General features: G+C 64.2%; 1 protein-coding gene across 1 annotated transcript; it reads left to right on the top strand.

Moving 5' to 3' along the window:
* The first annotated feature begins 3395 nt into the window (after positions 1-3395).
* SSTR5 (somatostatin receptor 5) lies at positions 3396-10432 on the top strand. Its single transcript, XM_059155302.1, has 2 exons — positions 3396-3560; positions 7977-10432. The coding sequence occupies exon 2, from the start codon at positions 8026-8028 to the stop codon at positions 9121-9123; it is 1098 nt and encodes a 365-aa protein (XP_059011285.1). The 5' UTR covers positions 3396-3560; positions 7977-8025; the 3' UTR covers positions 9124-10432.
* The last annotated feature ends 266 nt before the right edge of the window (positions 10433-10698 follow it).

Below are 10698 nucleotides of genomic sequence, written 5' to 3'. Positions count from 1 at the left end.
TGTTCCGGAGCCGGCTGCCTCTTGCCCTCTTCCCCAGTGGGGACATGTCGTCTCTCCCCGTCCTTGTCGCTTGGCTTCCAAGGTCAGGTCACCCCCCCATCTCCCTGTACCCCCTCAGTCAGTCAGCAAGGAAAGCTCTGGTCTTTGCCTTCGGGCAAGGCTGACGTTCTCTGCCCCGCTGTTCCGGTTCCTGGAGTTCACTGTCCATGTGCCCAGGAGAGCCGTGTTTGCCTCTTTGTCCTTGACACCCCAACTCCTGGGCAGCTCTGGCCACAGGGCCCGTGCTTGTCTAGTTTCTGCTGGACCCGCGCGCCATCGGCAAACAGGGCGGTTTACGCCTTCCTCCACACCGTGGCTAATTTCGGAAGCTCACCACCTTCCTCTTCCCTCTCGTGACCGTCATACCCTGCCACTGAGTCAGACCTGACACCTGTACCCAGTGCCAGGCATGGCCCTGCCCCAGGACCCGGTGTCCGGCACCCAGGCAGGGCAGCCCTGGAAACGGCCACATCAACCCCCCCCCCCCGCCCCAGACTGAGCCCACAGCCAGGGACACGGTGGCCTGAACGCCAAGCCAGCACAGCCGGTGGGGAGGTGGGGAAACCAGTCCCGCCTTATGGGGAGTCTCTGGCAAGAGTGGGGCTGCTGAGTCATCCCGAGAGGCTTCTACTGGGATGATCCAGGCCCTGCCAGAGCTGAGGCCAGACCTGGCCTCTCAGGGACCCAGCCTCTAGGACAGGGAGGGTCCCGGGGGGCTGCAGCTGCAACACACAGGGTGGGACAGACTCAGTCCATCCCCTCCTCCCAGCTGCAGAGGCCCTCCACACGAGGGACAGCGGACGGACCTGAGCAAGCGCCTGGTTGTGTCCGGGGACTTGGACCCCAGTCCACCTCTGCTCTGCACCCAGCCATGCCCCTTGCCGCCTCCGTTTCCCCACTTTCAAAGGAGGTAGCGGCAAGCTCTGCCTCTCACATCCAGGCCACAGGATGGAGACGGTTCCACGTGTGGGCAGCTGGGCCCACCGGCATCTGACCCCCTTCTCTCACAGGCCCTGGCATGTGCCCTCTGTCAGGGGGCGGGGGTCTGGCCACAGGCCTCCACCTTGACTGCCTGCAGTGTCCCGGGGAGGCGACAGCGGAGTGGGTCTGGAGCCCCTGCTGAGCCCCCCAGGGTGCTGGGGGCCATCTGAGGCCTCCCCTGGGCAGTGCAGCCCCCTGGGAGGGAAGAGCTGTCTTGTTGGGGGTGGGGCCCGGTAGGGTCCCAGAAATGCCCTCGGGGGTGCACTGACTGCACGTCTCTGCGGGACGCTCCACCCAAGGCTTCCTCCTCCTCTCTCCCGGAGCCAAGCCAGGCTGTGGACCCTTTACCAGGGGCTGGGTCTCTGCTCCCCATTCCACACCCAGGCCTGGATGGTGCGGGCACAGTGTGGTGCCCCATAGGTGCCCACGGGCTGAAGCCTCTCCTTCGGAAACCTGGGATAGCCTGGGAAGCTGCATTCAAAGTGCCCCGTCACCTGGTGTCCCCTGAAGCCCGAGACCGTGGCCAGGAATGGCAGCCAACCACGGCCCCCGCAGAAGGCCCAGTGCTTCCTGGGAGCCCGGGGTGGAGGGGCACACACACTCACTCACCAACACTGACAGCCTCTGCAACCAGGATGGACATCACCGAAAGAATGTGGTGTGGGAGCAGCGGGTGGCAGGGCGACAAAGAACCATGGTGCGGCAGCCAGGGTGGGGGGGCTTCCTGGAGGAAGGGGCTTTTGCGTAGACATGTTAATTAACTGGTGTGTGCTGAGCTGGGATAGGGCTAGGACAAAGATTCTGTCTCCAAGGAGGGGAGAGAAGGCCCCCCTGGCCAGAGGAGAGAGAAGGCCTCCTGTCCGCCTCCCCAGGGCCCGCCCCAGCCCGGGGACTCTCCTGGGAACACACACAGGGGCCTCCGGGGTGTCTCTAGGTGAACCAGAGTCAGCCTCCGTGCCTGGTGAATAATCAGAGGGAGGCTCAGCCAGAGGCCCCGGGCAGGCTCGCGTGGCTGTGAGGGGGAGGGGAGGCAGGCTGTGTCCCATGGCTTCAGCCTCAGACCCCGCACAGGGGGGAATCGGGACCATGGCGGGGCTCACAGCCAGGATAGTGGTCCCCATTCAGACGGGCTAGGACTGTCCCTGGGGAGGCCATGGGGCCACTGCCCGTTGCCATGGCTCCCACTAATCCTCACCCTTCACTCCAGTGCTGTCCTGACCTCTGCAGAGTGTACCCAGATGTCCCCTCACCTGCTCCTCCTGGGGATCACACCAGGAGATGGGGCAACAGGGGGGTGGGCAGGAAGGTGGGCGGGCCACCTCTCCCGGCGCTGTCCTTCCTTTCCCACTGCAGCCCGTGGCAGCACCCTGCTGAGACCACCCAGGGGCAAGGCTGGCTGGTTGGGGAGGGGGTCTGTGTGCTTCAGGGAGCAGCCCAGCCTCCTCCTATGGAGCCTGCAAGAAAACAGGCCCTCGCCTCCAGGCTGGACTCCTTGGTTCCGTAAATGTTTTTCCTCGATGAAACACATAAGTCATGCTCCTTCCACAAGATGTGACATCTCAGAAAAGCACAGAGAAGAGAGGTACTTCTAGATGCAGAGTCAGTGTGCTGCCAGGCCCCCTGCCCGACACACAGCGTGTGGCTCTTCTGCATCTACAGGGAAGGGTCTGGTGTCTTGGGGTTTCTACCATCTAGGGGCCCCCTCTTCTTTCAGTCAGTGGCCAGGCTCCACCAAGATGCCATCAGGGTCAGGGCGCTGGGGGCTGCTTCCTGGTGTGGGGAACGTCCAGACACCCACCCAGCCCTCCTGCTTAGCAGAGCACAGGTGCTCCGAACACCGGTTCCAATCAGCAGCTCAAAGTGAGGCCACCTTGATCCGCAGCCACACCGGCAGCACCTGGAAACTTGTCCGAAAGGCAGATTCTCAGGCCTGCTGCCCCCACCCCCTAGTCTAAGACTCCAGGTGTGAGACCCTGCAACTGTGTATTGATCAGGTGACTGTGATCCCTGCCAGGGGGAGACCCTACAGAGTGAAGACAGCATCCGGGAAATCCCCAAACCATGCAGCCAGCTGGGGCCATCCGGTGCTCCTCCACCGTGCCCCTCCACCGCCCTGACCCCCCATCCCTGGCTCCGTTCATTCCACCGGTCTGGCATAGGCCTCCAGCGCTTTTCCCAAGGGAGGACCACCTCCCCATCCTTAGACTTTCAAGAGGGCGCTCCGGGGGTGCCCCTCTGGCCTTGCTGGGGGCGGGACCCTCCCAGCTCAGGACGATGGCCAGGGCGGACAGAAGAGGAGGAGCTGGGGGGCGCCGTTCTCCTAGGAGCGGGTGGGGCAAACGCTGTGGGATGAACGTGCGCTGGCTTCGGGAAGGACCGGGAACAGATCCGAGAGGCTCGGGGTGTCTAGTGTCGGCCCCGCCCTGCGGCCCCCCCGCGCCCCCTCCCGCCGCGCTCGCCCCGCCTACCAGCCCGCGCCTTGAGCGGTGAGCTCGCAACCCGGAGTGAGCGCAGCGCGGGCACTTGGCTCCCGCCGCTGGGTGAGTGCCGGGCGCCCCTGCCCTCTGCTGTGGCCTTAGCCTTGCAGCTCCCGGTTACCCCCTGGGGGTCTTAACTACCCTGCGCTAAGGCCCCCTGTCCCCGCCGGCTCTTTCCCTGCTTTCCCCTGGGGCTCACCTGCCACTGCCGGGGGGGCCTCCCTGCCCTTTCGTCTGCTCCCCAGTCTGGGTCGCTCCGTCCCCTCCCGCTCCCCGGCTGCTGTCTCCTTTGCTGCACCGGGTGCGCCCGGGTCAGGGCCGAAGCAGCAGAGAGACTGGGACCGCCGCTCTGCCTGCCGCGCCTCTGCCGGCCCGACCTCCTCGCGGTGGGCGCCGCTGCTGGGCTCTCCCCGAGGCTGGCGGAGGGTGGGCGGCGCGCCTGGGGTGGGTTCATTCCTTCCGAGACTGTGGCTTGGGGGTGTAGTAGAGTGGGAAGCGGAAGCCGAGGGAGAGCGAAGCGCGGGGCGCACGGGGAAGCGAGTCCGAGGGCGCGTGCGCGGGGGGCCGGGGCACGGGCCAGTTGAGGTGGGGTCCGCCGGGGCGCACCGGGGGAGGTGGGCGGCGAGCTGTGGGACAGCGGCAGAAGAGAAGGCCCAGCTTCTGGGGGTCCTGGGAGCGGTCTCCAGGGCTCGGCATCAGTGCTCTGGAGCTCTCGTACGTAGTCCTTCCCCAGAAGGAAGCACACGCCCTGAAAGTTCGCCCCTGTGCTGTCTCCTCACCCGGGGTCCAGGCCGGGCCCTCGCCGCCCACCTGCGTGGAACACTGTCCCAGGCCTGCAAGCTGACCAGGGGTCCTGAGGAAGGGCGAGGGGTGGGAGCCCCAGCAGGCCAGAGAGTGAGGCCGGTCTGCAGAGAGCAGGGGAGGACGGGGAGCCTTGAGTGCGGTGGCGATTGATGGCATCAACGGCAATGACCCTCTATGGGTTCCTGGTAAAATGACCCAGATTTCCCAGAAAGTGTGCTGGAGATGGAACAGGGCCTTGGAAACACCTTGCAGGGCCTGGGCTCCTCCCCGGGAATGAGGAGGGGGCTGTGCTGGCCAGCCTCCTGTTTGCTGTGCCAAGCCAGCCCACGCCCACCTCCCCATCCAAGCCAGGCTTCCCAGGGGAAGGGACACCACTCTGACCAGATCTGCCTTAAGGCCCTTAGGGCGTGTGTCGGGGAAGGATGGGTGGTTGCCACTGGGGGCAGGCCTGAGCCAGGCCCCCCCATGGGGGAGGCAGGCCTGGATGTGGGGGCGTTGGACCATGCCCAGGGTTTGCCCCTGTCCTGCACAGGTGGGGGGAGCTCCAGGTGAGATGCGGACCCCAGGGGCACTGAGCCACTCCAGCTGTTGCTGCCTCTGAGTGGACAGTGCAGGCCTGCCACCTCCTGTGGGGCCGGTCTGGAAGAGGCTGGGCCCCATCCCCATCCCCAAACCCCTGGGAAGCCTCCAGCACCATTCTCCTTGGAGCCCAGGGCAGGCCCCTTTTCTGATGCTGGGGAGATGCTGGGCTCTTTGGGGCAGGTGGGTGGGGGCCCTCACTTGGCACCCACTGTGGCTGGCACTGCCCACGGCAGCTTGCACACCCGGGCTTTATTTCACATGACCCGTAAAACTGCACCCACCGGGGCTCAGAGCAGTAGGCCGGGGTGCGGGGCGGGCGGGCGGGGGTTCTTCTCCCTGGGCTGTGTTGGTGGGGACCTCTGGGCCGGAGTGCCCCAGGGCTGGCCCATGGCTGATTCCACATCCCCTCCCCCCACTAAGTCCCCTGCTGCGGGAGGAAGGGCCCCAGGGACAATTTTCCACGAGTGTAATTTCTGTGACTAACAAGATTGCCGCTTCTGAATAATGGCTCCTGTAGAATTATGTTCCCAGAGGCCGGCGCGCCCATAGCGGCCTAATTTTGTTCTTTACCGCTGTGCAGTCTGAGGGCTTGGGGGGTTTGGGGGGTTGGCAGCACACCTAGGAGCGGGTCTCAAAAGAGCCCTGAGCAGCCTTTTTAGGGTCAAACTCATGTTCAGCTGCCATGTGCCAGGGACGCGGGCCCCGCGCCAGGGACGCATCTGAGCTAGCAGCCGCCCCTCCCTCCACGGGTGAACCGAACACCTATGGGGGCTGCTGCTTCTCCCCCACCCAGCACCCTGGGACCCACATGGAATGAGCTGAAAGCCTCTTCTTGAGTATTTTTTTTTCCCAAATGTGAGCAGGGTCCTGGGGCACAGAGATGAGCAGGTTGATCGCCACCTGTGGGAGCAAGCCTGCCGCCGGCCACCCTCCCTGTGGGGCACCCAGGGAAAGGTGGGCCCCCCGAACCCAGGAACGCCCCTTCCACTTGAGGGAGCCCTGGCTTTGTCTGGAAATGCAGCCGTCCCCAGAGATCGCACCTTGCCCTGTTTGAGTTACGGCCCCTCCCCTCTCCTCTGGTCACCACGTCACGCGGGGGACGCTCAGCACCAGGAGCGGCAAACTCAGCCTGACATGGGCAGCATCTCTTTCCCCTGCTGGTGAGCCCCCTCTGGGTGGGGACCCCAGCGTGACCACATCTCTCCCCAGTGCTTGGCGTCCAGAAACCACTGGTTTTTCTGGTCCTGCTCCAAGTTCTGCCTGGGTTTCTGTCCCGTTTCACGGCTGCCATTCTCTAGGATTTTCTTTGCACCCTTGATGTTGTGTAGGTGGACCCTGAGGCTATTTGATCTGTGTTCGTCCCTGGGGCTGCTTTGTGCTCTCCAGGATCCCTGGCGCCTGCCGCTGCCCATACCCGCTCGTCAGCCTGCCGCGCTCCCAGGGGGTCCCCTCAGCCCCGCTCCCATTCCCCGATTCTCTCTTCAGCTATATCCAGACCGGAGCAGATTCTGACTTTTGTGATTTTTTTTTTAAGTCCAGATGATTTTTCACACCCAAGAGTTGTAACTTTCAAAAATACACACTTGTTCATTTTACTTCTCAGACAGGAGCCAAATTTGTATCATAATATTTTTATCCTTGCCTTACTGAGGATCCTACACATACTTATTTAAATATATCTTACCCAGTACTTTTATTCCATCAGAAATGAAGCCACTGACCCATCTCCCCACCACTGACTTTCTGGGGCACACGTCCTAGCAGCGGTTAGCCGAGTGAACTTGGAGGTGTGTGTCTGCCCAGCGGGAGCTGAGGGATTCTTTCTGACATGGTCACTGGGCTTTATTCTGGGCTCCCCAGCTTGTCTTGTGGGTCTGGAGACCAGCCAGGCAGGGGTCTGGGGCGCCTCTGGGCCTGAGTAGCCCTGGCTGGGGCCCCCGGGGCTGCTGGGGTTCCCGGCTGGCCCCCGCCCCCTGGGTGACATGGCCCTCTGGGGTGGTGGGTGCCTACACCCTCTCCCCTCTCCCTCCTGTCGGTGGAGATGCTTTTCCTCTCCCGAGCACCGTCACTTTCATGAACCTCCTCAAACATACAGGAAAGTACAAAACCTGTAAGGACACATGTGCCCGTGACCTTGAACAGAGGAATTTCAGTTTTCTGCTCTTTCTCTGCAAAACCCCATGTACACCGCGTCCCAGTGGCTGGTGCCCACTCACACAGGAGCATTTCCTCCCAGTCAGAGGCATGGGCTGGGGTTCTCTGTGCGTTCTCTGTGTTCGCTGCCTTACGGCACATGTGGAGGACCTCGTCTGCCCGTTCCCACTCCGCGCCCTCTGCCTGGGCCTCTGTCTGTGGCTGTGGAGGTGATCGCCTGGAGTGTGTCTCTCGCCTCTCTGATGACGGCCCCCCGGAGCGGTTTCCTGCATTGTCTCCTCAGCCTGAGACAGGCTGCTGCAGGGGCAGCTCTGGGGGAACCGACTCCTCGGGCTGGTCTGTGGGCTCTGCAGGGGCTCTCAAGGGGACAGTTCTCCTGAGAGCCTGGTGGACGCTGCCAGAGGCTCTGTGGCCCGAGGTCTGGCTCCTCGGCCGTGCGGAAGACCTGACACCCTCCCAAGGGTTCTGGGAGGTCACCCGGGAGAGCAGGGCCCAGCAGGTGTAACTGTGCCTCCAGCCGGCATTGCCTGGGCATGGGGGCTGTGTGCCCGGCCGTGGTCCCAGTCTTCCCATCACCGCTCTGTCCTCCACCTGTCTTGTGCCATCCACCATCCTTGCTGGCGAGATGGGGGCCGTGAGCCCCCTGAGCCCTGAGGGGACGAGGGAGGAGGAGGCTGCCCAGCGGGCTGTCCTGGGGCAGGCGGGGCTGTCAGGACACCTTCAGGGGAGCAGCAGATGACACAGCGCCAGCTCTCTGCTCCTTCCTCTCCGGGTTGGTTTTCCAAACAATTTGCTTAATGTGACTCCCGGTGGCCGAGCTGGACACGAGTAACAATGTTTACTCGCCGCAGGGTGATCCCCTGCCTCCCAAGCAGGCGGGGCCCCGGGGAGGAAGCACCCTGGGCCGTAACAGCTCTGCCGCCCTCCTTTTCTCCGCAGAGAGGACGCGCCGTGCTTACGCTCACTCTGCCGGCCCGCGGTGGCCGCCATGGAGCCTCTGTTCCCGGCCCCCATGCCGGTCACCTGGAGCCCCTCCCCAGCGGTCACCAGCGCAGCTGGCGAGAACGGGACACTGGTGGGGCCGTCACCGTCACCGGGGGCCCGCGCGGTGGTGGTGCCCGTGTTGTACCTGCTGGTGTGCGCGGCGGGGCTGGGCGGGAACACCCTGGTCATCTATGTGGTGCTGCGCCACGCCAAGATGAAGACGGTCACCAACATCTACATCCTGAACCTGGCTGTGGCTGATGTGCTGCTCATGCTGGGGCTGCCCTTCCTGGCCACGCAGAACGCCGTGTCCTACTGGCCCTTCGGCCCCGTCCTGTGCCGGCTGGTCATGACGCTGGATGGCATCAACCAGTTCACCAGCATCTTCTGCCTGACCGTCATGAGCGTGGACCGCTACCTGGCCGTTGTGCACCCCATCCGCTCTGCCCGCTGGCGCCGCCCCCGGGTGGCCAAGCTGGCCAGCGCCGCGGTCTGGGCCTTCTCGCTGCTCATGTCCCTGCCGCTGGTGGTGTTCGCAGACATCCAGGAGGGCTGGGACACCTGTAACCTCAGCTGGCCAGAGCCTGTGGGCCTGTGGGGCGCCGTGTTCATCATCTACACGTCGGTGCTGGGATTCTTTGGGCCCCTGCTGGTCATCTGCCTGTGCTACCTGCTCATCGTGGTCAAGGTGAAGGCATCGGGCGTGCGTGTGGGCGCCCCGCGGCGGCGCTCAGAGCGCAAGGTGACCCGCATGGTGGTGGTGGTGGTGCTGGTGTTCGTGGGCTGCTGGCTGCCCTTTTTTGTGGTCAACATCGTCAACCTGGCCTTCGTCCTGCCCGAGGAGCCCGTCGCCGCGGGCGCCTACTTCTTCGTGGTCGTCCTATCCTACGCCAACAGCTGCGCCAACCCTGTGCTCTATGGCTTCCTCTCCGACAACTTCCGCCAGAGCTTCCGGAAGGTTCTGTGCCTCCGCAAGGGCTCCGGTGCCGAGGATGCCGATGCCACGGAGCCTCAGCCCGACAAAAGTGGCCGGCTGCAGGAGGCCACACCGCCCGTGTGCGGCTCTGAGGCCAACGGGCTCATGCAGACCAGCCGGCTGTGAGGGCTGCAGGTGGGGGCAGGGGGCGGGGGGAGCCCGGCGGCTTCTGGATTCCCTGCCAGGCAGAGCCTTCCCCCAGTATTTGAGCCACCCCCTGCGATGGCCTGATGCTCTGCCAGGGCCAAGGCCGTGGTGGGTCCAGCAGTGGGGTTCGGGGATGCAAGGGAGTGGGCGGGAGAGGCCGGGTGACCTGGGCCATGCTTGCGGCATCTTGACCTCTCTGTCCCCAGCCAGTGCTGCCCTGCCAGGTCGGGGCATGACCCCCCATGTGAGCTAGGGACCACTTGCCTCCGCCCTCTGGTCCCCTGTGTCTCCTCACATAGCCCTGCACCGGCTGGCCACACCGAGTGTGAGTCTGAAATTAAAGACACATGGATGCACTGGGCTCCCCAGGACCTGTGACTGCTGACTCTGGGGGTGGCAGATCAAGGGGGCAAAGCCGGCACGGCTGGCAGGGCGGCAAAGGGGGGCTGGGACCCCAGGTGGGACATCTGGGGCTGCAGAGCTCTGTTGCCATGGAGAACCCCCACTGTCCACCCCCCACCACTGGTTGGCCACAGTCACCATCGGTTCCACGGTGGGAGGGGGTTGGGGGAGGGCTAGCAAAGTGGCTGAATCGAGGGTGGAGAGTCGGGCCCCCCAGGCTTCTGGGTCCTAGGGCATCGGAGAGGCCATCCTGGGGAGAGGGTGGTCACCCACAGCCACCTCTCCTCCTCTGTCAGGGGCTCTGGCCTGGAGAGTGTGGGGGACAGGAGCAGACGAGGAGAACTAGCGAGACAGCGGTGGGGGGAGCGGCCCCCATCGCAAGCAGCAGCCGCTGGGAAGGATCTCTGTGTGGGTGCCTGTAAATGCCAGCCAATGCCAGGCCCCGAGGAATTCTGTGGTGCCCAGATGAGAGCAGCCCCATCCACCCCCGGGGAGCGCCACCTGCCTACCACCCCCAGCCCACGATGGGGTCCCAGAGAAGATGCCAGCTGAGGACTTTCTGGGATCCCATGTGCCTTGGGCCTTGGCCAAGGCTGGAGAAGGACCAGAACGTGGGGCTCACTGGGTCCACATGCTCCCAACCCTGTCTGGATAGCCATGCCTGGTGCCACCCCTCCCAGGCTCCCTGGGTCTGCCCGGGGCAAGACCTCCAGCCCACAGGAAGAGACAGGGAGCGGGTGTGAGCCGGCCAGGGGAAAGGCTCCGTCCCTGTGGCCTGGGCCGCACCGACCCTGGACAGAGGCCAAGACCTAGAAACATGATAGCGTAACGAGGGCGCTTGTGTTTGACAACCTGATCTCCCGAATAAATTAGAGAATAAAGGTTTGACTCCTTCCCAAAGCAAATATTGTCCCTGGGGCCGATCGAAGCTGGTGCGGCTCAGAGCTCGTGGACCAGAGGAGGCTGGGAGGGGGCAGGCAACCGCCTGCTGGATGTGGGAGCCGGGACGCTGTGGCGAGGACAGCAGTGGCGCCAGCAAGTGGGGTCTGAAGAAGAGCAGGTGTCCCCCGCGGGCCAGCCTGGGGGGTGGCATCGGGCTGTGGTCTCAAAAGACGTGGTGGGGGAGACGTCTGATCCTTCCAGGGCCCTCGG

This window comes from Mustela lutreola, chromosome 17, assembly GCF_030435805.1.
Source record: "Mustela lutreola isolate mMusLut2 chromosome 17, mMusLut2.pri, whole genome shotgun sequence".
Classification (NCBI taxonomy): Eukaryota; Metazoa; Chordata; class Mammalia; order Carnivora; family Mustelidae; genus Mustela; species Mustela lutreola.
The sequence above is the reverse complement of the archived record's forward strand: the minus strand, read 5'-3'. Positions and strand labels throughout refer to the sequence as shown.

Excerpts from the sequence above, each read along its gene's own strand:
- SSTR5 (XM_059155302.1), top strand. The coding sequence starts at position 8,026 with ATGGAGCCTCTGTTCCCGGCCCCCATGCCGGTCACCTGGAGCCCCTCC.